This window comes from Capra hircus, chromosome 17 (assembly GCF_001704415.2).
Source record: "Capra hircus breed San Clemente chromosome 17, ASM170441v1, whole genome shotgun sequence".
Lineage (NCBI taxonomy): Eukaryota > Metazoa > Chordata > Mammalia > Artiodactyla > Bovidae > Capra > Capra hircus.
Window position 1 is genome coordinate 54110017 of NC_030824.1, and position 25645 is coordinate 54135661.

The window sequence follows — 25645 nt, forward strand, 5'->3', positions numbered from 1 at the left end:
CCTATAGGTGAGCAGAAAATTCCTGCTGGAACTTTCCTCCCTGGCCAGGGTCTATTATACCAGCTCCATAGAGCAGGAAGTTTCCCAGGGGAAACCCACACCACGTTTCAATCAGCTGGTGGAATCTGAACCTGTTAGCCTATATAAGGATTCATGTGGACTGCTTCCTTCTGTGAAGTCTGAAGACCAGGTCTCCTGACCAAACCCATTACGTCATGTGCTCGTCAGAACATGCAGGGGCGAATCTGGGAGAAATGGACGCTGTCCATCTCCTCCCTTTCTAGCTCCCAGCTCCTTCCACCCCTCCACCCTCCACCTGCCACCCCAGGGGTGACTGCTGATTCCTTCTAGCTTGAGCTGGAAGGAGTGGCAAGTGGGTAATGATCTGGAGGCAGCTAGAAGATGCCTGTAATGATTCAATACAAGAAATGGATGATGATGTCAGCAACTTCGTTGAAAAACAAAGGGAAGGTCTCAGACCCTCTTGAGAAGTGTGGAGTGATGTAGGATGTTTTGGAGGAGTGATAGAGTCCTCTTTTCTGTGTGTCTTTCTCTAGCTCCTGTCTGGAGTCTCTAAACACACCAGGTCATTTGTTTAGCTGTTCTCCTTTGGTCCTAAGGAACTTTTTCCCCTGCTGAAGCCAACCCAAGAAGCTACAGGCTGGGCTTGGAGAGTCAGAAGGCAGAGTACGGTGCAAACAGGAAAGGAGATAAAGACTGGTGAGTGGGGACTTTTCCGGCGGTCCAGTGGTTAAGAACCCGCCTGCTAATGAAGGGGACACCGGTTCGATCCCTAGTTCAAGAAGATTCCACACGCCACGGAGCAACTAAGCTCGTGTGCCACAAGTACTGAGCCTGTGCTCTAGAGCCAGGGAACTGCAACTACTGAAGCCTGCGTGCCCTAAAGCCCAGGCTCCCCGACAAGAGAAGCCACCACAAAGAGAAGCCCGCGCATAGCAACCAAGACCCGGCACAGCCAAAAATAAAAGTGAATCAATCAATTAATTAAAAAAAAAAGATTGGTGAGTGACATTTGTGCATGCATACAAATGACTCCCTGCACCAAAGTGGAAGAGAAACTGTGATCTGGTGCTGCCGTGTGAGGTGATAAAAGCTGAAATGTCAGAAACATTAACAAGATGCATACGAGAATGTCCTCTCAAATGTCAGACTGGCAACCAGGCTGGATTTCCTTTCCTCTGTAAATGTTTTTCTTCTTTTTCTTTTCCTGGGAACTGAAGGTGATCCTTTACTGCCACATTTTTCCATTTTCACTCTAAAGGCAATCTGTTCTACGCTGTTCCCCCGAGGGCAGAAATGACTTCTACGTATATTTGATCGACTCTACACCAACATTGTTTGTCAGGAAAGGAAGAATGGAGGTAGGGATGAGAAGGCAAGTTGAAACTAAACACATTTTTGAACTTTCAGAGATTTAGAAAAATGGAGGAAGAGAGTAAAAAAAAAAATAAAGTGAGCACCATGTTCATTTTCTTCCCTTTCTCATCCTGCGAACATAGCTAGGCATGCTCCTCAAGAGTCAGCTGGCCCTGAGAATTCCAGCTGCACCTGTCCCTAGCTTATGACCTCAGGCCAGTTACTTTAATCTCTCAGTGCTGCTATTTCTGCATCAGTAAAATGAGGTTAAAAATAATATTTACCTCATAGAGTTGTTGTAAGCTAATACACGTAGATAACGTAAAAGGATGCCTGATACAGAGGTGGTGTTAGGTATTTGTTAGCTACTGTTACTTCTTCATTTTCTGTAATTTTCTAGTAAGTTTCTGGATCATTAGCGATGTGAGGTAGGAAAGGATAAGAGAGAAAAAAGGTCAGGTCCAAGCTCCAGTGGGTTACTTGTGGTCTGTAGCAATAGCACATGCCCACATCCCCTCCTTTCACCGTCTGTGTTTTTTTGATAGCGTTAGGGAGTTGGTTACGATAACATGGATGAGAGCTTGAATCTTTCTGCTCATTTATTCATGCATCTGTGTTTGGTCCTTTATTGATTATGCAACTTAGGGCACTATGCAATGTGCAATCTGTATAGAGGAGAGAATTTTCCCTTAAGGAATCTACAGCCATTTAGTTAGTGGTATAAATCATTAACATCTAATCAGGCTCACAAGGGAGGGGATATATGTATACTTATAGCTGATCCACATTGTTGTACACCAGAAACCAACACATCATTGTAAAGCAATTGTTCTCCAATTAAAAAATCTAATCAGAAAAATTATGTTTGGAATATTCTGTAAAATCCCAATAAATAAAACTAATCAGAAATGGTCTAAAATATCATATGATATCACCTATATGTGTGATCTAAAAAATGACACACACAAAAATAAACAAATGACAATGAACTTATTTACAAAAGAGAAATAGACTCAAAGATATAGAATACAAACTTATAGTTACCAAAGGGGAAAATGAGGATAAACTGGGATTAACAGATACACATTGTGTGTGTGTGTATGTGTGTGACTCTTTACAACCCCATGGACTGTAGCCCATCAGGGAATTCTCCAGGCAAGAATACTGGAGAAGATTGCCATTTCCTTCTCCAGGGGACCTACCCAACCCAGAGATCGAACCCGCGTTTCTTGCATTAGCAGAAAGATTCTTTACCACTGCACTGCTTATGAAGCCCAACAGAATACACATTAGTATGTATAAAACAGATAAACAACAAGGAACTAATATATAGCACAGGGAACTATATTTAATATCTTGTAATACTCTATAATGGAAAAGAATCTGAAAAAGAATATATATATAGTGATAAAACTAAATGACTTTGCTGTACACCTAAAGTATTATAACATTATAAATCAGCTATACTTCAATTAAAAAAACAAATGGCCTAGGAAAAGTTTTTTGTGAGAACAAAAAACTCTCAGTTTTTTGTTCTAAGTTTCTGCACTAAGTTTCTGCACTCTCAGTTTCTGCACTAAGAGGCTTGATGTTTTTAGCTATATTGACATATGGCATTGTTCTTCAGACTACAGATGTGGTCTTTGTCTCTGCGTCTTTACCAAGACCTTCCTTTGAAATTACCTGGCATTTTTCCCTCTGTTGTGAACATAAGCTCCCTGTTCAAGCTTAGATCAAACATTTTTCACTTCGAGTCATTCAGTGAATAGCTACTGAATGCTTGGTATGAACCTAAATAAATACTCTGAGTCCGCTTTAGCCAAAACCGTTGGAGACTATGAATTATCTGGATACAGACTTTAATTTCCTACTTCATTTTTGGTTGTATTTTCACTCATAAACTCTGCCTTTCATTTGACATCTGGGCTTTACTGAGATGAAGTATGTGGCCACTTTTCAAAATCAGGAATCTAACAGACGACACACTTTCTCTTGAAAGTCAATCAATCATTTCACTGCAAGAAATAGAATCCATTTTTAATTTGATTATTTTGATGGACTCAAAAGGGATTCCCAGTTGGTACAGTGGTAAAGAATCTGCCTGCTGATGCAGGAGGGACAGGAGACACAGGTTTGATTCCTGGGCTGGGAAGATTCCCTGGAAGAGGAAATGGTAACCTGCTTCAGTATTCCTGCCTGGAGAAGTCCAAGGACAGAGAAGCCTGGTGGGCTACAGTCCATGGGGTGGCAGAGTTGGACACAACTAACTGAGTGCAGCACAGCCTCAGCCTGGGCTCAAAAAAGGCTCATGTGTTAAGTGTTTCTGAACTGCTAGCAAAATTTTATCAGGTCTTCCAATATATTATACTTCACTTAGACCACTAATGGTGATATGCTTGATGGTAACTGAGCACGTCCAATAAACGAAAAATTATGGGGTAATGTTGTACTTTGCAAAGAGAATTTAATGTTTGCTCTGAGTCAGTCACTTACTTACTCCTCTGTTCAATTTTCATATGGTGAAAACCAGAAGTTTATCATGGTTAAGATTAAATGACCTTTAAAGTTCTTCAGTTCAGTCCAGTCGCTCAGTCACGTCTGACTCTTTGCGACCCCGTGAATCGCAGCACGCCAAGCCTCCCTGTCCATCACCAACTCCTGGAGTTCACTCAGACTCACGTCCATCGAGTCAGTGATGCCATCCAGCCATGTCATCCTCTGTCGTCCCCTTCTCCTCCTGCCCAAATCCCTCCTAGCATCAGAGTATTTTCCAATGAGTCAACTCTTCACATGAGGTGGCCAAAGTATTGGAGTTTCAGCTTTAGCATCATTCCTTCCAAAGAACACCCAGGACTGATCTTCAGAATGGACTGATTGGATCTCCTTGCAGTCCAAGGGACTCTCAAGAGTCTTCTCCAGCACCACAGTTCAAATGCATCAATTCTTCGACACTCAGCTTTCTTCACAGTCCAACTCTCACATCCATACATGACCACTGGAAAAACCATAGCCTTGACTAGATGGACCTTTGTTGGCAAAGTAATGTCTCTGCCTTTGAATATACTATCTGGGTTGGTTATGACTTTCCTTCCAAGGAGTAAGGGTTTTTTAATTTCATGGCTGCAATCACCATCTGCAGTGATTTTGGAGCCCCCCAAAATAAAGTCTGACACTGTTTCCCCATCTATTTCCCATGAAGGGATGGGACCAGATGCCATGATCTTCATTTTCTGAATGTTGAACTTTAAGCCAACTTTTTCACTCTACACTTTCACTTTCATCAAGAGGCTTTTTAGTTCCTCTTCCCTTTCTGCCATAAGGGTGGTGTCATCAGCATATCTGAGGTTATTGATATTTCTCCCGGCAATCTTGATTCCAGCTTATGCTTCTTCCAGCCCAGCATTTCTCATGATGTACTCTGCATATAAGTTAAATAAGCAGGGTGACAATATACAGCCTTGACATACTCCTTTTCCTATTTGGAACCAGTCTGTTGTTCCATGTCCAGTTCTAACTGTTGCTTCCTGACCTGCATACAGGTTTCTCAAGAGGCAGGTCAGGTGGTCTGGTATTCCCATCTCTTTCAGAATTTTCCACAGTTTAGTGTGATCCACACAGTCAAAGGCTTTGGCATAGTCAATAAAGCAGAAATAGATGTTTTTCTGGAACTCTTGCCTTTTCGATGATCCAGCGGATGTTGCCAATTTGATCTCTGGTTCCTCTGCCTTTTCTAAAACCAGCTTGAACATCAGGAAGTTCATGGTTCACGTATTGCTGAAGCGTGGCTTGGAGAATTTTGAGCATTACTTTACTAGCATGTGAGATGAGTGCAATTGTGCGGTAGTTTGAGCATTCTTTGGCATTGCCTTTCTTTGGAATTGGAATGAAAACTGACCTTTTCCAGTCCTGGGGCCACTGCTGAGTTTTCCAAACTTGCTGGCATATTGAGTGCAGCACTTGCACAGCATCATCTTTCAGGATTTGGCACAGCTCCACTGGAATTCCATCACCTCCACTAGCTTTGTTCGTAGTGATGCTTCCTAAGGCCCATTTGACTTCACATTCCAGGATGTCTGGCCCTAGGTGAGTGATCACACCATCGTGATTATCTTGGTCTTGAGGATCTTTTTTTGTACAGTTCTTCTGTGTATTCTTGCCACCTCTTCTTAATATCTTCTGCCTCTGTTAGGTCCATACCATTTCTGTCCTTTACCGAGCACATCTTTGCATGAAATGTTCCCTTGGTATCTCTAATTTTCTTGAAGAGATCTCTAGCCTTTCCCATTCTGTTCTTTTCCTCTATTTCTTTGCATTGATCACTGAAGAAGGCTTTCCTATCTCTCCTTGCTATTCTTTGGAACTCTGCATTCAGATGCTTATATCCTTCTTTTTCTCCTTTGCTTTTTGCTTCTCTACTTTTCACAGCTATTTGTAAGGCCTCCCCAGACAGGCATTTTGCTCTTTTGCATTTCTTTTCCATGGGGATGGTCTTGATCCCTGTCTCCTGTACAATGTCACGAACCTCCGTCCATAGTTTATCAGGCACTCTATCTATCAGATCTAGGCCCTCAAATCTATTTCACACTTTTACTGTATAATCATGAGGGATTTGATTTAGGTCATACCTGAATGGTCTAGTGGTTTTCCCTACTTTCTTCAATTTAAGTCTAAATTTGGCTATAAGGAGTTCATGATCTGAGCCACAGTCAGAGAGTCTAAGCCACAGTTCTTAGATCCCTAAATTACTAGGATTCTAAATCTGTGTTCTTCAGTACGTAGCCGGTGGCCACACATAGCTTCTGAGCACTTGAAATGGAGCTAGTCTAAACTGAGATGTGCTCTAAGTATAAAATACACACCAGGTTTTAAAGAGTTAGTATAAAATAAAGTATGTGAAACAGTATGGCTACATTGGGTTAAATAAAATATTTTATTAAAATCAACCCCACCAACTTGTTTTTATTTAGTATAGTTACAAAAATTCAAAACTGCTTCTGTACCATTTTAGACCTTCAAAACAAAGGGATCATAATCTATCTTTAGGGACTTCTTAATGTGTAATGGTTAATGCTTCAGTATTGAGATCCTCATGCCTCTAAAAGTCAAGTCAAAACTCATATCTATCTACCCCAAACTAATACACCCTGCATGGCAGATATTTACCACCTAGTAACTCTTTTTTAAAAAAAAATTATTTGTGTGCATATTGTCTTAGTTGAAACATGTGGATCTTTTAGTTGCTGCATACAGGATCTTTTGTTGTGCTGTGGGAACTCATACTTGTGGCATGTGGGATCTCGTTCCCTGACGAAGGATGGAACCGGGGTCCCCTGCATTAGGAGTGCAGAGTCTTAGCCACTGGACTACCAGGGGAGTCCCATCACCCAGTAACTCTTAGGTACTCTCCATGGGGTCCATGCAGTCCATGGGGTTGCAAAGAGTCAGACACGACTGAGCGACTGAACTGAACTCTCCGTTGAGGTCTTGTGAAAGTTCTGTGGTTGCAATAATGAGCGTTCACCCCTATGCTTATTGTCTCAACTATATCAAAAGATTATCAGGAAAGACACCAAAATGTTAACAGTGATCATTTCTGGGTAGTGGGGTATTGATTCATTTTTTCATTTTTTTCATTATCTTTCAGGCTTTCAACAAACAATGAAGGCTGTTATGCTTCTTCATCAGAAAAATGTATCTTTAAATTTCAGTGTGAATGAGCTCTTGAAGTGTATAAACACCTTGAATATGTAAAAAAGAGGTCAACTTAAGAGGAAATATTTCAACACGCTTTCATCTGCTTTGCTCCATTTCCAAATTTTCTATAGCGAATAGGCTGCTTCTACCAAGGGAAAAAGTACACTTCATTTAAAAATGCACTATCCACCTACCCTTTTAACCTTAAAGCTAAGTTAATTTGAATGACGGTTTCCTTAGAACTGACGCTTCTATCTCTGCTGTATTAGACTGTAGAAGAAACAGTTGGGGTTTTAGCTTCAGTCATATGCCAGAATAGCTATTTAAATATTTTTATACCTTACCGTCCACCAGAACAGCATTTAGTTTGAGTCTATGCAGGAGATGGGGAGGAAGCTCCGAGGATATCTGAGTATGTCACCATGTAAGTGGTTTAGGTTTTACTGCAAGAAGGGCCATGTGAAGGGGCGCCATTTGCAGGAGTCTTGCAGCCAGAGTGAGGATAACACTCCTATGTGCTGTCCAGACCAGCTCAGACTGCCACGGACGTGCACACTCAGGAGGGCTCTAGCTTCGGTACACACACACACACCACCACACGCACGCACGCATGCATGCATGCACGCACGCACGTGAGGTGCACCCCATCCCAGTCCCACTACCCACCCCCTACAGCTGCTTTTCTCTCTTGCCTTCCACTCTCAGAGGTCAGACCCACTGCCAAGCTTGCTTCTGGTACCACGGGGTGTGTGCAGGGCTGTGGCATCCGTGTGTGGGTGAGCGAGACCCACGCCAGCTCTGCTGTCTGTCCTGCTGCCTCAGGAGTGAGCTGGGCTTCTCAAGGACTGCCAGGAGTGACGGGTTAGCCTGGCAACGTTCTACTCATTGAACTGTTTTTCTTTCTTCTTGAAGCCAAGTGCCTCCTTCCAGCTCTCACGAGGCAGCAGCCTTTGGGAATAAGGGTACTTGGTGTGTGCGCGGCAGAACTTACTGTTGGTGGTGAAGATGATCTCTCCCTCCTGGGGGGCAGGATCTGGGTCCTGGACGACCTGCAGGGCTCCCACAGTCCGGACAGCAGGGTCCAACGTGACCGAGCTTTCGTTCACGGTCGTGTCGCTTGCGCCTGTGATCTGGTTGGTGGGCGGACCTCCCAGAGATCCCTCGTAGTCCGTGGGCAAGTCGTCCAGGCAGTCGGCGTTGGGCTGACAGGAGCAGAAAAGGACCTGTTCTTAGTGGACATCATCAAGTCAGGGATGAGACGTCTACAGCCTCAATTTTTTGTCCTGCCGGAAACTAAGTCTTTTACTGTTTCTTCCTGAATCACTTTATTTAAAGACATTCCACAATATAGTTCCTGTAATTAACATGAAAACATCTTCCAAAATTTTCTTTCCAAATTCTCTGTTTAGCTCTAGAGACAAGGTTTTAATTCCAGGAGTAGTAATATCCATACATGAATAAAATTAGTTAAGGGGAATAATATGACATTTATTTATAATAATATAGCTCTTCCTTTATATATATAGTGTTTACTTCTCATAATAGGAAGTAGATGACAGCCTGGTAATTTGTCCCAAAGACCCATATGTTGTTTGCAAATGAACTAATGGCATGAGAGGAGAGACAGAATAAGACTCATTGTGAATTATTTATCAGAGACACACACATATACACAAACAAACACACACACAAAAGCACAAGCATTTGTTGTTAACATAAGCCAGAAAACTAGCTGGAGAAAAAAGTCCTATTCGTAGAACATACAATTGATCACATATTTATCAAATGCTCTATATTAAAATCTTAAAATTATAAGACAAGGGTGAAACCACCCAGTGTAATTACCTGCTCACTCCAGGACTCTTGCGCCCCTAGTCCTTCACAGCTGCACTTGAAACAGATAGAAATGGGGGCTCCCTATTTGATAAAACAGCCTGTGTTAACTATTTTCTTATTGGGCTATTTTGCAGTCTTACTCTGGTTTTAGTTCTGCTGGCCGAAGTGGTATTGAATATATGACTATTTCCTCCACGAGCAGCTTTTGAAAAATTATTTTCAATTGTTCTGCCCCTGCCCAAACTCATAGAAATTATTTTTAAAAGCTGGGGGGTGGAGAGATATGATCTTGAGAAGTAGTAGGAATAACTATTTATCTTTTCTTTTTTTTTTTTGCGTCAGTCTGAACAGCAACATTGCCTTGAGTGATGACAATGACTCGGCTTTGAATCCTTAAAGGCTTAGGTAAGGAGAACCCTGCATTGACACTGATTGAATTAACATCACAAAGACCAGATTGGGTGCAAAGTTCAAAGAGACAATCTACAACTCAGGGACTCACTGGGAGCACAAAGCAAGGAATTCAACCTGCTAGACTCCTGCGCTGGATTTCCATTCTGAAACCACAAATCCTGAGCTCCATACCTGTGTTTCCAGCAGTTGGCTGGAAATCTCCATCATCCCACAAAACCCTCAAATTCAGCTCATTCCCTCTCCCCTGAGTTCTCTGTTCTTTCTGTTTTCTCCATTTCCAATGGCAGTGAGTCAATTCATTGAAATTTGAGCGGTCAAAAGTCAACTCATAGAATTGACCTACTGAGATGACTCGACAGGAGCAGGTATGTTCTGAACACTTTCACCCCATTACCAGTCTCCCCATCTCCCTGCAGTTTCTTCCCCAGTATGCTCCATTCTCCACTTTCTCACCAGAGTACTTAAAAAAAAACCATAGGTATGATTTTTTTTAAAATCCCCTAAAGAATGAATGATAAGCTCCTTACTATAGCAAACAGGCAGTGTACAGTCTGGCCCCAGCCTACTTTTCTGGCCTTACCTTCAGCCTTTGGAATATCTCCTATTTCAGTGCCTTAGCATGTGCTGTTCCTCTCCTCAGGATGACGTTTGTCCCAACCATCCCCTTCCCCTCGCCCATGCCAAGGGTCAAGCTTACCCTGGTGAACTTCTACTCACCCCTCAAATCCCAGGCCAAAATGCCCCTTTACTGAGTGGTGCTCCCTCCCAAGTAGTCACCTTTGCTACTGTAAGTTTTCACACTTCTCCAAATCTCGAACTCATTTGTTACTGTGTTTGTCTCACTCTACTCGTCTACAAGCTTTTTTTTTTTAAATTCCAATTTTATGGAGATATAACTGGCATGGAATATTGTATTAAAGTTGTACAACGATTTGATACATGTACGTATTGTGAAATGATCACCACAATACGTTTAGTTAATCTCCACTACCTCACACGGTTCCAAATTTTTTATTCTTCTGATGAGAACTTTTAGGATCTACTTTCTTAGCAACTTTAAAAAATACAACACAGTGTTGTGAACTACGGTCACCACGCTGAACATTATATCCCCAGGTATTATTTTATAACTGGAGGTTTGTACCTCCTGACACCCTCACCCAATTTCACCACCCGCCCTCGCCCCGACCTCTGGTAATCACCAGTCGGTTTTCTGTTTTTATTCCATGCGGATTCCACATACAAGTGAGACATAAGCTTCTTAAAGTGAATCAACTGCACTGATCTTGAATTCTAAGCCCTCACATGAAGTGAAGTGAAGTGAACTCGCTCAGTCGTGTCCGACTCTTTGCGACCCCATGGACTGTAGCCGGCCAGGCTCCTCTGTCCATGGGATTCTCCAGGCAAGAGTACTGGAGTGGGTTGCTGTTTCCTTCTCCAGGGGATCTTCCCGACCCAGGGATCGAACCCTGGTCTCTTGCATGGCAGGCAGACGCTTTATCCTCTGAGCCACCAGGGAGTTCCCACACATAGCCCTCGCATAATGCCTGACAATTAAGTGCTTGATAAATGTCAACTGGGGAATTTTATGTAAGTCTCAGTTTGTTGCTCTGAAAACTTGGGAATATTAGTATCTGCCCAGATTTAGATCAATGAAGGGAAGATTTGAGAAAATATTTAAAAAATTCAATTTTTGTGCAAAGCTAAAGTATACCTTTGAAGGGTAGAAGAATGTGCAACCCCAAAATATGCTACTTTGGCAAAAGGATTGTTTTACATAGACACAATTGAGAAGTAGGTAAAGAAAGGCTCTCCCCACCTCTTGCCTAAAAGCAGGACATAAATTTGTAAGGGTGTCTCTCTCTTCTACTGGGAAGAGGACATTCTCATCATCAGCTGCTGGGTGATTTTGACACCAAAATGGAACATACAACAAACCTGACATGCCCTTATCTGCCATTGGTTCCCCCATATACTTAACTCTCCACAATTTGCTGTCCTAGAAACTCAAAGTCCTTTCCTTTTGTCTCATCACTTCTCTAAAAATTTCTTGCCCTTTTTTTTTTTTTTGGCTGTGTGGCATGGCATGTGGGATCTTAGTTCCCTCACAAGGGATGGAATCCATGCCCTGTGCATGAGAAGGGTAGAGTCTTAATCACTGGGCCGCAGGGAAGTCCCTATTGCTGCTTTTTGAAAATGCTATATAAGCTGAAGTTCTAACCAGCTCTGTGAGTCACTCATTACCAGGTGCTCTTGTGGCTACTCATGGCTCATATACTGTTTGATTTTCTCTTGCTAATCTGTCATTTACAAGTCTCATTTATAGGGACCAGCTGGCAAAACTAGAAGAAAAAAAGGACTTTTTTCCCTCCCCTATTCTATGTAAAGATGTTCGTGAGCATGTCCAGTTGTGTGGGGGTAGCAGGGAGGAGTTCCCGGTAAGGATACTGTGCTGGTTGTCCTCCAGCCATAAACGTCTGAATGTGACCACAGATGGAATAACAACTGATATATTTTTCAAACTGCTGACTTTGCTTGTTGATCACATTCCTGCTTGCTTTCTTTCTTTCTTTTTATGAAATTATTTTTATTAATTTTGATGCAGCATGTTCACTTTTACTTTGTGGGCTAGGAGGAATAGTGTTATGTTTTTAAGAGAAGGGAGTAGAGAAAAGAGAAACAGTGGATTAGCTCAGGGAGACTGTTTTAGCGTGAGCAGGCATGAATAATTTGGCTTAGCTATAGTATTAATATTTAACAGACCAACCTTGCAGAACCTCACGGTTTATATCCACTCAAAATGGTTCATCAAAATAGAGTAATATTTTGAAAAGAAAACCACTTTGTATACCACTAAGAGAAATTACAGTCATAATGTTTAGTAAGAGGTGTCAAAAGCCATCTGTAAGTGAACAGCGTATAGGTATTCAAATTCAGGTTAGCAGGGAAACTCCTCAAATAAACCAACTGCTAAATAGTTAGGGACTAGTGAATACACCAACTCCATGGGATTTTCTATTCATTAACAATCATCCTAGTCATACCAGGATAATAGTGATGGGAGACCGTGCTTGCTGGGATAAAAAAGGCCTGTGTTATGTGGTGCCTTATAAGAGTGCTTAGTGATGTGTTCGGGCATTCTGCAAAGACACCCCTAAACCTTATTGGAGAGAGAGGAGGATGAAGCACTTGAATGTAGATAAAGGGATGAAAATGCTCTGACAATAAAGGACTCCCCCACCCACCCCTTTCAGTTCAGTCTTTTATTTCTCGTGGCAAAATATAATGGGAAAAGATACCACTGTGATGGGAATTTCACAATCCATGAGCCTCACTCTCATTCTTTAGCTCGTTTTAGAGAAACCTTTTACAAAAATGAAAATGTCCCCAGCCCTAAGCTTCCCACTTTTATTTATTTGCCTTAGCGCACTAGCAGGCACAAGATTACTCAGTTAAAAACAACAGAAGACAGACCAAAATCAAACACAAAGCCCTGTATTTGGACAGTCTAGTGGATCAGGATTATAGCCAAGTCTTTGGTGAATGGACATTCCTCAAAGGAGAATCAGGGTGAATTTCATAAACACCCCTCTGTGACTGGCAGCCTTCCCACTCTGAAGGCCTACAAAGCCACAAACACTTACTGAGCTCTAAGCACGTGTAAGGGATCCAGAGATGAAGGACAAACAGGCACCAATTATCAGAGAGGCTGACAGGCTCTTTTCAATTTTCTTTGATGGGGAAGAAATGGAGCAAAAGGAGTTTAAAAAAAATTGTAAAACAACTTCTTTGAGCTGCATGAAAAGGGTTTCAGTTAGCTATAGGAAGTTTTTCCTAATCGAGAAGGCTGTGAGCCTGTCCATTCACACAGTGAGTTCTAAGAATGGACTGAAAACATCCTCTCTTTGGTACAATGTAAGCATGGTGCTACCATGCTTAAAGGTTTGGAGAACAGTATCCCAAATTGGTCCCTGATCCAGACTTCAGTACCATCCTCCAGGACAAAGCACCAGGGAGGCATGGGGGCAGCCATATGCCTCAGTGCTTCATGAGAGGCAGCCTGCATGCCTGCCTTCTTCTTCATAGAGGACGTTCTGTTCTCTGGGGCCAGCTTGGGTGGTGTCATGTTCCTGTTTGACTGGCCTTTAAGAATCCTTGACAAAATCCAAATATGCTACTGACTTTTACTTTTTCGAAAGTGTGCTGAGTAAAATCCTATCCAGGCTGGACAAGAAACAATCTATGGCCAGGATGCCCGACTACTAAAAGTTAAAATGTTATTCGTTTCTGGAAAGAAGCCCGAAGGCCACCTAATAATTCCCTTTTAAAAAACAATGATTAGCTGTATTCTTGAGGCATTTATGATTCTCAGATATTTACAAGGTCTGCAGAAGTTATACTTTCCCAGAAAAAGTCTGCAGTGGAATGCTATTTAGTATAAACTGTAAACACTGGCGGTGGTTTGGTTTCATTGTCCTGACCAAGAAGCCCTGGGGTTGAAACCTGGGAGCTTTGGAGATATCCTTAAGCAACAAGAAGTAAGTTAAACGATGTGACTGTCTACCTTTAACTGCGAACATGTTAAAGATTTTAGAACCCAAAGACACACATACACACATGTAAGTACACACATACATACATTTCCCTCCTCCCTGGTAAAAACCAGCTAGAGCCAGATACGTGAAACATGCAAACAGTGAGTTCAATTTTCTAAGTCATTAGTATCTGATAGAGACGCTGGGTTTTTTGCTCAGAGTTCATGTTCACTGTCATTGATTTTCACCTTGAATTTATTATGCATTGACAATACTGCTCTGAAAATTTAATGCATTGCCTTTTAAAATCTAGCTCAAAGCTACAGTCACACAAGTTGATTTGTGTTTGGTGTACTGACTGTAAGAAAAAATAATCAGCACACAGCTGGCAGAGGCAGCTGGTACAGGGCAGAAAATTCAGCCAGTCCGTGACCTCATGATGATTCAGGTGTGCCCTATGCAACAGTCACTCTGATCTTCCTGGGATAATTAGCCTTTTGGCATTAAATAAAGCCTTTGATATCTGAGCTGATCCTTTCTTCTTCAGTGACATCTTGGGACTTTAAAAATTCTATTTCTTCTCTGCCATGAGTCGTGAGGAGTGACAAGAGGGAGGCTGCAGCAAAGCGGAGGGGGTGAGGGGGAAGAGGGTCTCTGTATCCTGCCGGTCCAGCTTCTCTTAGGCGGCACCTACGCTGTTCTCACATGTCTCCGCAGCCCTTGGGTCTGGAGGCCTGGCTTGCTTCCCTCCCTCGTGAGAGCAGCTGGTGTCTCACCAACCACCAGCCCCATGGCCTTCACTCGATACGATCCCGGGAAAGTCCTTCCCTGGAGCATCAAGCCAGCCTGCTGGGCAATGTTGCGTGTACTGGGTGAGAGACTAAGTTTGCTAAAACCTGTAACCAAGGGCGCCAGCTTGATGGGAGTGCAGGAATTTAGGCCTTCTGGCTCTGATTTCCTGCTCTCTCAAGCTCTCGCAGAGATGTGAGTTTAGCAGAGGCCACCAAGCCAGATGCCCAGAGGCTGACCTCTCTGCCCCTTGTCTGGAAGAGCGTGTCTCCTCCGGAAGCTGGGCGATGGTGGGGAAAGCGTGGCGGCTGGGTCTGCCTGACGACGGTGCAGGTAAATGACAAGAAGAGTGTCATCAGTGTAGCCCTGGCCTCTGCTGGTGGCTGACCTGCTATCACCCACTGCAGCCCGGAGGAGGAGCCTGTGAGCTGCTCAGGCAACATCTCGACTCACAGACAAAACAACAAACACGGTGGGAGGGTCACGATGTTCCCAGATGGAGACAAAGGGAGAGGAGACATGTGTCCAGATGTGGGAAAGGGCTCCCAGGGCCTCATCACGTGACGCCACTGCTCTGGGGTCGAGGGGACACAGACAACCCAGGGTGCTGTTTTCTCCCTGCTGAGTAGGAAATGTGGAGAGACAGACACGACGAGGCTGTAGGCTGTACTGTGCTTACCGGGATCCCTAGGGCTTTAAGAATGTTCATCTTGCACATGGGACAGGTGCGATGGTCTAGAAGCCAGGGGTCAACACAGGACTTGTGGAAAAGATGCCTGCAATGAGAACCATACATCTTAGCGTGGCGGTAACTGCGGAGAGCACTGCGTCCACTCCAGCCCGGAGACTTGTCCAAAGTCATGCACCGCTCAGCGGCAGAGCCAAGACTCTGGGACCTCCATCTCCGAACACCCGGGCCGATAAAGCTTTCTGTTACATCCTGTGGTCATACAGTCAGCATCTGTCTGGCTCCCGGGAGGATCGTCTACAAACTGCAGCCAAGACTTCCAAGTTTCAGAAACGACAGAGAACGTAGAAACAGAGAGACGTTTCTGGATAGAAAGACCCTTGAATGGAAAGAAGGCAAATGGGAGAAACCTGCACAGACCCTTCTGGGCTAACTTGACAGTGGCCACTTTTAAATCAATCCCGAATGTCTTGTCCCACCGTCAGGAGAAAACCACAAAACAGAGCCTCATTTCCATTGATATTTGGGCGACTCACAAAGGGCAGAAGAGCTCTTGGAAGCAATTCACAGCACAGGTGAGATTTTAAGCTGTTATGACTGGGGGTTGTTAGGTCAGAAACCAGGTGAGCGGTACTGTAAGCTTTACTGTTCAGCCTCAAGTGCCCACCCTCAGGAGCCTTCCTCTGTGTGGCAGGATAAGGGGGTGGCTTTTCATAGGTACGGGGGTAGAGGCTCCTAATTTCCTCTCAACTTGGCTCACAGGAGCCCACTCAGAGATATCAGGGGCTGCTTGAGTCAGAAGCTTGTCTTCTCATGGAAGTCTCACGAGACTCCAGACCACAGGCAGAAGTAGTCAGAATTTCCTGTCTGGAGCAAGAAGAGAGAGAACCGTCCATGTTAAGTATGCGGGCATCCTTAGCACACGCCACCCATGCCTGACTCCTCAACCTTGCACCATTCCTGGAATCCTTCCACACGCTTCCCTCACTCTGGTGTTCTACTGTTCTAACGATTCTAAGAGTTTGTGTTGGAAGGCTTTAGGATCAAACGCTTACAAAGGACCTCTGAAATCAGAGAAGAAGCACCACTTCTGCAAGTGACGTGAAGAACCCATGTGCCAAGGCTGGGACTGGCAGTGGACAGGAAATGATCAAATTGGGGATTAGGAAACAGAGAGGAGCCTCCTGGATGCGCCCTGTGTTTTCAGGTGATTGTTTAGATGCCCTACAGATTCCCTGATTAGAAGAAAACACATTACATTCATTCATTCCTTTATCCATGCATCCATCTGACAAGTAATATCTGCTAAGAACTGTGTCCTTGCTGGGAAATCGGCATGATAGTGATTTGGTTCCTTTTCTTTGGGAATGTAACAGGAGAGGCAGATACTAGTAAGAGAGAAATAAGCTACTTCATGATGACAGTGCTATATACCTCATTAGAAGAACATGGTGTTAGCAGGGGGTGGGGGGAGGTTGTAACTGGAGATGGGCCCTAGTTTGGATGCACAGAGAAAGTTTCCCTGATGACGTGCTGAAGCTCAGACCTGAAGATTTACACAGACATGGTCCACGTGAAGGGGATGGGGGAGGAAGAAGGGTCTTCTAGGCAAAACGACTGGCTTGTACAGATGCCCCGACCTGGGCACAGGAAGACCGCCTGTCTCAGTGCAGCAGTGGGATGAAGGGGCTGATGCTCGACAAAGCAACCTGTCCCCCCAACCCCTGGGTTTGATCCCTGGTTTAGGAAGATCCTGTGGAGAAGGGCATGGCTACCCACTCCAGTGTTCTGGCCTGGAGAATTTAATGGACAGAGGAGCCTGGCAGGCTACAGTCCATGGGGTTGCAAAGAGTCAGACAGGACTGGGTGACTGACACACTTAACACTTTCTGTAACCCCTCACCCCAAAGCAATGATCAACCTCCCTACGTGCAGGCTCTACATTCAGAAAACAAGATCCTAATCTAAATGTGCTCACTCACTGGTGGTGTTCCTGGTAAAATGGCAAATATTCTGGTCTCTCTGACTGTCCCTGGGAGGGCAGGCTCTGTGGTGTTTCCTGCACATATGCTGCAGACAGAAAGGGAGCAGGGCCAGTTACCTGTTTTAAGTCCCCAAGTCTCATCTGCCTCGTCTGTAAGATGAAGAGACCCCTATTCCTCCCCGAGTCTGCCAGGCACAGGAGCCAGTACTTACCACCCTAGGTGATTTCTTGCTCTGCCCTGGTCATTCTTCCATCTCCTCTGGGAGGGTCAGTTTTATGTGTTCGCTTGGTTCGGCTATAGTATCAGTTATTCAGTCAAACACTGAGGGTATTCTGCAGACAGGATTCATACCTACAATCTGACTTTATATACAGTAAGTCCCCTACATACGAGCCTTCCCGCTGCGAACTTTTTCAAAGATGAGGAAGTGCGTTCCATCCATGTCAGGGGTGAGTGAAATCGCAGACTGCCCTCCATTTGTGTTAGTTGAGTACCTAGGCTAGCTTCGTTGGACTTATGAACAAATTGGACTTAACAAATGGGCTCTTGGAACAGAACTCGTTTGTATGTAGAGGATTGATTTACTGTAAAGGAGATTATTCTAAATAATCCAGGTGGGCCTGAGCAATCAGTTGAAGAGCCTTGCTGCTGCTGCTGCTGCTGCTGCTAAGTTGCTTCCCTCGTGTCCGACTCTGTGCGATCCCATAGACGGCAGCCCACCAGGCTCAGCCTTAAGACCAAACAAAACTGGTTTCCCCGAGGAGGGAAAAACTGCCTCAAGGTGGCAGCATCAGCCCCTGCTCAGCGTTTCCAGCCAGTAGACCTGGCCTTCAGATTTCAGGCTTACCAGCCCTATAATCAGAAAAGCCAATTCCTTGAGAATATGTAGTGGGCTATAGTGGCCATCTGGAGAACTCTGACTGGTACATCCTAAAATGAGACTGTAAGCTCTCTGAGAGCACAAACTTTTCATTTGCCTAATTCACTATTAGATCCCCAGCAACTAGACTAGATTTTGGCACACAGATGATGCTCCAGAAATATTTCCTACATGAATGGATATTTATCTAAAGGCTGGCACTGCTCACTGCCTGCTCACGGCCATCAAGTCCATGAACGCGTTCTTTCTAAACTTTTCCACCTTCATTGCCTCTTTCCTTCTCGCTGTGCTGCCCCCTCATTCATGATCTCATTAACTCTCTTTCTGGATTGTTGTAATAACATCAGAACTGCTCCCCATGCCACCAGTCTTTCCCTGTTCTTTTCATCCCACTCATCCTTGCCAGATTTATCTTCCTAAAATAAAGTGTTAGCGACGTCACCCTCTTGTTCGTTCTGTTCTGAGCTAGGAGCTGGGTATTGAGATGAATAAGACAAGGTCTCTTCCATAGTGTTTCAGAGGTTCCCTGGGAGTTGCAACAGAAAAGGTCATTGAAAGGCCACTCTCTGGGATCCACTGTTTTCTGGCTGTTTGATCTTAGGCAAGCCTTAGCTCTCTAAGACTTTAATCCTTTTCCCAATCAAATTTTATTTTACAGGTATGGAGTTTGTGAGTGATCGAGTCTGTGTGTATGAAACAGAAAGGAAATAAATAATGCCCATGAAGCTTAAACCGTAAGTCCTGGCCCTCCTTAATTGTAAGCTACCATTCATCCTATTAATACCACTGTTACATCTTGTTTTTAGATATTATGTTATCACTCTGATTTCTACTTTAAACTTTCTAATGCTAAAAGCAAGTAACTGTAAATTAAAAAAGAAAGCAAAGGGAGAACTAAGGGCAACAGAAACAGCGCTGAAATGATACATAGGGTGATCATGCCTATATTCTTATAACTGGGATTGCAAAACAGTTTTTTTCCTCTCATACGGAAAGAAAAATAGAAGTCACTAGACTAAATAAATAAAGGAATGGGGAGAAAATCTGGAGTTTAGCGAAACGCACCAACAGTTTAATAAACATCTCTAAGGCAAAGTCTATCTCGGTTCGTCCAGTCTGTAAGACTCACAGCAGGGCGCTGTCCCTTCCCATGCTTTAACAAAGACTGCATGAGAAAGCCCACAGAAAGGAACAACAGAATGATAATCTGTCTCCTAACAATCCTGACAGACTAGAAGTACAGCTGACAGTTGACCAAAACACCTCTCCTTCCTTATTCACCAAAGAGAAATGCACCTTCTATAAAGCGTCCTTCAAAGCCCTGACAAAAGATGATGTCAACTGCAACACAAAGCTGAGATGATTATGAATAAGATAATCATGGAAGTTCTCAATTTGGGGGCCAGTAATGACAAACCTTTGCTAAACTTGTTTCCACATCTATTGATTCTCTTTTAATTAATTTTTTTATTAAAAATTGTTTTTATGGAGTATAGTTGATTTACAATATTGTGTTAGTTTTGGGTGTACAGCAAAGGTAATCGGTTATACATACCCATATATCCACCCTTTTTTTAGATCCTGGGGCTTTCTTTCCTTTTGGCACCAATGCAAGCTGTTTCATTCCCCTTGATGAAACAGTGCTCAAAGAATGCGAGTCACTCAGGGACCACAGAATTCCATTCTTCTAGGCAACCTGTTTAAATAAGATCTATCCAGCGCTTCTGTTGTTGTTGTTCAGTGACTAAGTTGTATCCGACTCTTTTGCAACCCCATGGACTATAACCGGCCAGGCTCCTCTGCCCATGACATTTCCCAGGCAAGAATACTGGAGTGGGTTGCCATTTCCTTCTCCGGAGGATCTTCCCCACCCATGATTCTATGGGGAGTTAGAATGTTTCTTCAGAGTTTCTGAATCTTCTTTGCAAAGTTGTTAATGAATTAAAGAGTCAGCGTTTAATTAATAAACGTGAATTTAATTAAGAAACAATATCTACCGGTTACTGAAAGCTATCAAGCATATTATATATATTATTAATTCAAAACAGCTCTATGAGGTGGAAATTACTATTCCCATTTTATGGAGGAGGAAGCTGAATCTGCTTAAAGTAAAGTAAATTATCCAAAGAGCTAATAAACTGCAGCCGCTGTTGCTGTTTAGTTGCTCAGTCGTGTCTGACTCTTTGCGACCCTGTGGACTGTAGCCCTCCAGGCTCCTCTGTCCCTGGGATTCTCCAGGCAAGAATCCTGGACCTGGTTGCCATTCCCCTCTGCAGGATAAACTGCAGCATTAGGACTCAAACCAAATCTACACTCTATTGTCCTTCCTCGCTGCACTGAATCGTCATGAGCAAGACAGGGGAGTTGGAGGAACTGAAAGTTTCATTCTTTCTCAGTGTATGTTTTGTGCTCCAGGAGCCCAGTTACAGATTGTTAGGGACTGAGCAAAACCAGTGGAAAAGTCATCTGCCGTAAGTTGTATTCAGCTGACTATAGCAGAGAAATGCTATCAAATATTGGCTGCATCAGATCTACACTCAGCTATCAGTCTGCTCGAGTTTATTCAGGAAGATGGTAAAACTGGTCTCGAAATGTTCTGTTCTCCCTCATTCTCCACTGCCCAATAAATCTGGTAAATGTTATTTGGCAGCTCTGCACAAATGTTCAGATTCTTATCACGAAGTTCCATAGAAAGAAAGATCCACTTTTCCCGAGGCTCTTCCCAGTGTGGTCTGGTTTCTCTTTCCTGCCTGAGCTTTCTAAAACACAAACATATCACTCCCCACACTGGAAGCGCTTCAGCTGCTCCACTGCCTACAACACAAAGTCGCAGCACACGAAGAAGGCTCGCTCAGTCCGGCCCTTGTCACATCTTCTGCCCCGCCCCCATGTTTATCCCACATTCTCACCCTCTGCAACGTCCTGCTCAATTAAACATTTCATTCTGGTATGGCAAACCTTGCCCATAATTCAAGCAAGTCACAGCTCAGATGTCCCTTCTCTTCCTCGAACATCCCACTCTTTTCCTCCAAACTCTGCCAAGGAGAGTTGGTTTCTTTTCTTTTTCTGCCTACTCTGTTTTCTTACTTATGTTGCAGCAGCTGAGTATATGCTTCAGTTTCAGGGACTGAAGACCCCTCCTGAGCTTTGTGATCTCTGGCAAGTAATTTAAGTTGCCTGTTATTCAGTTTCCTATGTTTTATGACAATGTCCTTTAATTGACAACACTCTGAAGTAATAGTCTGCTATAACCCGACGGGGGGTTTTTACTACGAAAGAAGGACAAGGAACACAAACAGCAAATGAAGCTCAAACGTTAGTAGAAGGAAAGAAATAATAAAAGATTAGAGCAGAAACAAATGTTAAAAAGACAGCAGAGAAGATCGATGAAACTAAGAGCTGGTTTTTGAAAAGATAAACTAAATTTACAAGTTCTTAGCTAGATTCACAAAGCAACAAAGAGAGAGAACCCAAAGAAATAAAATAAAAAATGTAGCAGGTGATGTTACCACTGATAACCACAGAAGTACAAGTGATTACAAGAAAATATTGTAAACATTATATGCCAACAAATTGAATAACCTAGAAGAAATGAATACATTTCTAGAAATGCAATAACAGAATGAAGGATAAATGTCAAATAATTGTCTCAATAAATGCAAAAGAAGCATCCGACAAAATACAACATTTATGGGAAAAACTCTTAACAAAGCAGTTATGGAGGGAAAGTATCTCAACATAATGAAGGCCATTACAAACTCACAGCTAATACCATATTCAACAGTGAAAGCTGAAAGTATGTCCTCTAGCCACTTTTATTCAACATAGTATTGAAAGTATTAGCACTTAGACAAGAAAAAGAAGACATCTAAATTGGAAAGGAAGAAATATACTGTTACTATTTGCAGATGACATGATATTATACAAAAAGCACCCTAAAGACTCCTTCAAAAACTGTTAGAATGCATGAATTCAGTAAAGTTTCAGGATACAAAATCAAAGCTCAAAAATATGCTGCATTTCTCTACATGAATAACAAACTATTGGATAAAGAAATTAAGAAAATGATACCGTCTACAACTGCATCAAAGAGAATAAAATATTTAGGAATCAATTTAACCAAGGAGATGAAACACAGCATATTGAAAACTATAAGACACTACTGAAAGACCCTGAAGAAGACAAAAATAAACGGAAAGATATTCCTTGCTTATGGACTGGAAGAGTCAGTATTGTTTAAATGTCCATATTACCCAGAGCAAGTTACAGATTTAGTGCAATCTCTATCAAAATTCCAATGAAATTTTTCAAAGAAATAGAACAAACAATCCTAAAATCCTTAGGAAGCCACCATTGCCCCTCAATGAGCCAAAAGAAGCACTGAGAGAGAACAAAGCTGGAGGCATCACATTGCCTGACTTCAAACTATATTACAAAGATACAGTAATTAGAAAAGTATGGCACTGGCATAAAAATAGACACATAGGTCAATACAACAGAACAGAGAGCTCAGAATAAATCCACATATATATGGCCAATTAACTTATGACAAAGGAATCAAGAACATACACTTGAAAAAAGGACAGTTTCTTCAATAAATGCTGTTGGGAAGACTGGACAGTCATGTAAAAGAATGAAACTCCAACTATCTTATACCAGATACAAAAATGAACTCAAAGGAATTAAACCTGAATGAAAGATCTGAAATCCTAAAACTCATAGAAGAAAATGTAAGTGAGAAGCTCCTTAACAGGTCTTAGAGATAAGTTTTTAAAATCTGACAACAAAGCCAAAAGCGTCAAAAGCCAAAATAAACAAGTGGGACTACATCAGATAAAAAAGCTTCTGCATAGCAAAGGAAACTATCAAAAAATAAATAAATAAAAAGAAGACTTTCTGAATAGGGGAAAATATTGCAAATCAGGTATCCAATAAGGAGCTAATATCCAAAGTATATAAAGAGCTCATACAACTCAATAGTAAAAAGCTCCCAAACGGTCCAACTAAGGAATGGACAGAAGCTCTGAACAGACATTTTTCCAAAGAAGACATCCAGATTGCCAACAGGCATATGAAAATATATTCAGTACTTTTAATCATCAGGAAAGTGCTAATCAATACAAAAATGAGACATCATCTCACACCTATCAAAATGGCTATTATTAAAAAGACAACAAATAATAACTATCATTGAAGATGTAGAGAAAGAGAACCATCATGCTCTGCTGGTGGAAAAGAAAACTAGTATAGCTGCTATGGAGAACAGTATGGAGGTTCCTCAAAAAATTAAAAATAGAACTACCATAAGAGGCAGCAATTCTGCTATGTATTTGTCCAAAGAAAACGCAGATACTAACTCTAATATACGCACCCCCATGGTCGCTGCAGCATTATTTACAATAGCCAAACCCGGAGACAACCACTGATAGATAAATGGATAAAGAAACTGTGGTGTATACATACACAATGAAATATTATTTGACCATAAAAAGGATGAAATCTTGCCATTTGTGACAACAGGACTAACCCTTGCAGTCATTTTGTTAAATGGATAAGTCAGATAGGGAAAGACAAATACCACATGACCTCTCTCATATGTGAAATCTAAAAACAGACAGACACAAGCTCATAGATACAGGGAACAGGTTGGTGCTTGCCAGAGGTGTGGGATGAGGAGTCGGAGAAATGGGTGAAGGGGGTCAAAAGGGAAAGAGAGAGACAAGTTTTGTTAGTGATTAGCTAATGTCATTCCAGTGAATTGATAACCACTGACTGCATGTTGATCTTATATCCAGAAAACCTGAAAACTATTTTGCCTGTTCTGATACATTTTTAATAGCAATTATTCTGTTGGTAAAAAATATTTCTTGCTAATTTTTTTGCCCAAACTCATTTTAAGACTTCAGATAAATGTGTTAAAACACTTGTAAAAACACTTCCTAACTAAAATCAGAAAAACGAAAATTATACAGGATCATTCTTATTCATTCATAACTGGCATTTACTTTTAAATTCAATAACAGCTCACATTGGCAATGGTGTACACAGTCTTATATACTTTGGTGGGAGTGTAAACTGATCGAACCTATTGTGAGGGCAATATGGCAGAGTGAAATCAATTTTCAAATGCATAACCTTCTTGATCTAGTTTAAAAAAAGGTTTCAGTTTAGATTTATGTCTTCAAAGTGAAAATAAATAAAAGTTGTTAAACAGAAAAGAGGACAAAACCATATTACCTGGCAATTAAGAAGCTGAAGTATCATTATTTAACTAACAGTGATTGAGTTCTTATTCCTTGCCAGTGAGTTATCTATAGTAGACCTTACAAAGCACTTTCCTTAATTTTTATGGACTCTTAAAATATGAAAGAATCCTTCCTTCTTCTGGGGGCCTGATGAGGACATTTATGGGGTTGGTGAGCCCATATTCTGCCCAGACTGTCTGGTCGGACATCACACCAGGCCGCTCCCCCCATGCAAATCTCATTTCAAGATCATCAATTTATGGATCTGGGCGCAGGCATTATCGAGGTCACTCAGTTAGAAAGACCAAATTGCCCTGGTGATAACACTTATAGAATGTCAACTGAGCCCAGACAGTGTAATGAATATTGCTTAGGAGAAATGTCCCTGATTCCTACCAAGAGGAAGAACATTTAAAGTGCCCTCACTGATTTTCTAAAGTGGGATTTCACTCCAACCATGCTCTTAAAATCAGGTCAGTTCAATGAGAACTTCAGCAGAATCTTGACTGCCATTGCTTTGAAAAACACAGGGAAATCACTGACTCCTTCTGTGCATCATCTTTGTCTGGCCCAAATGCCATGCCTGTGTTCCAGTGACCAGTAACCCGAGCATTCAGTGTATCATGAAATTTCTGTGTTTTCTACTGTGCTGTACTATGCAAACCAGTGGGTTTAATCTCCAACCTTGTTACGGAGAAAAGAGCCTTTCTGACATGGCGGCACTTTAGCACAGTGTAGTATGGAATGTGGATTTCTTAATTACACATGAGAGAGTGTGAAGAAGAGAGTTTCTGCATATTGTTAAAGAGATTCTAAAACTGTTACTAGAACTCACTACTGGGAATGCTGAGTTCTGGAAAAAAAGTAGGAAAATCAACACAGAATGATAATCCATTAATGTGTAACAGTTATGTGGTAGTACTTCCTGCAGAACACGGTGCTAGATGAATCAGGCATGTCTGCTATTGGTAAGGTGTTTATTTATTTTTAAGTCTTTATTTATTTATTTATGACTATGCTGGGTCTTTGTGGCTGCACGGGCTTTTGTCTAGTTGCGGTGAGTGAGCTTCTCACTGTGGTTTCTCCTCTTGTCGAGGAGCAAAGGCTCCAGGGCACGGGGGCTTCAACAGCTGTGGCATGCGGGCTCAGCAGCTGCAGCTCCTGAGATCTAGAGCACAGGCTCAACAGCAGTGGTGCATGGG

General features: G+C 42.4%; 1 protein-coding gene across 1 annotated transcript in view; it reads right to left on the minus strand.

Moving 5' to 3' along the window:
• Positions 1 to 25645, minus strand: part of RNF150 (ring finger protein 150) — a 283775-nt gene that overhangs the window by 46595 nt on the left and 211535 nt on the right. The window contains exons 5-6 of the mRNA XM_005691225.3: positions 15325 to 15421; positions 8063 to 8273 (exon numbers count right to left, since the gene is read on the minus strand). Of these exons, the coding sequence (XP_005691282.1) occupies positions 8063 to 8273; positions 15325 to 15421 (308 nt within the window). The remainder of the gene's footprint in view (positions 1 to 8062; positions 8274 to 15324; positions 15422 to 25645) is intronic.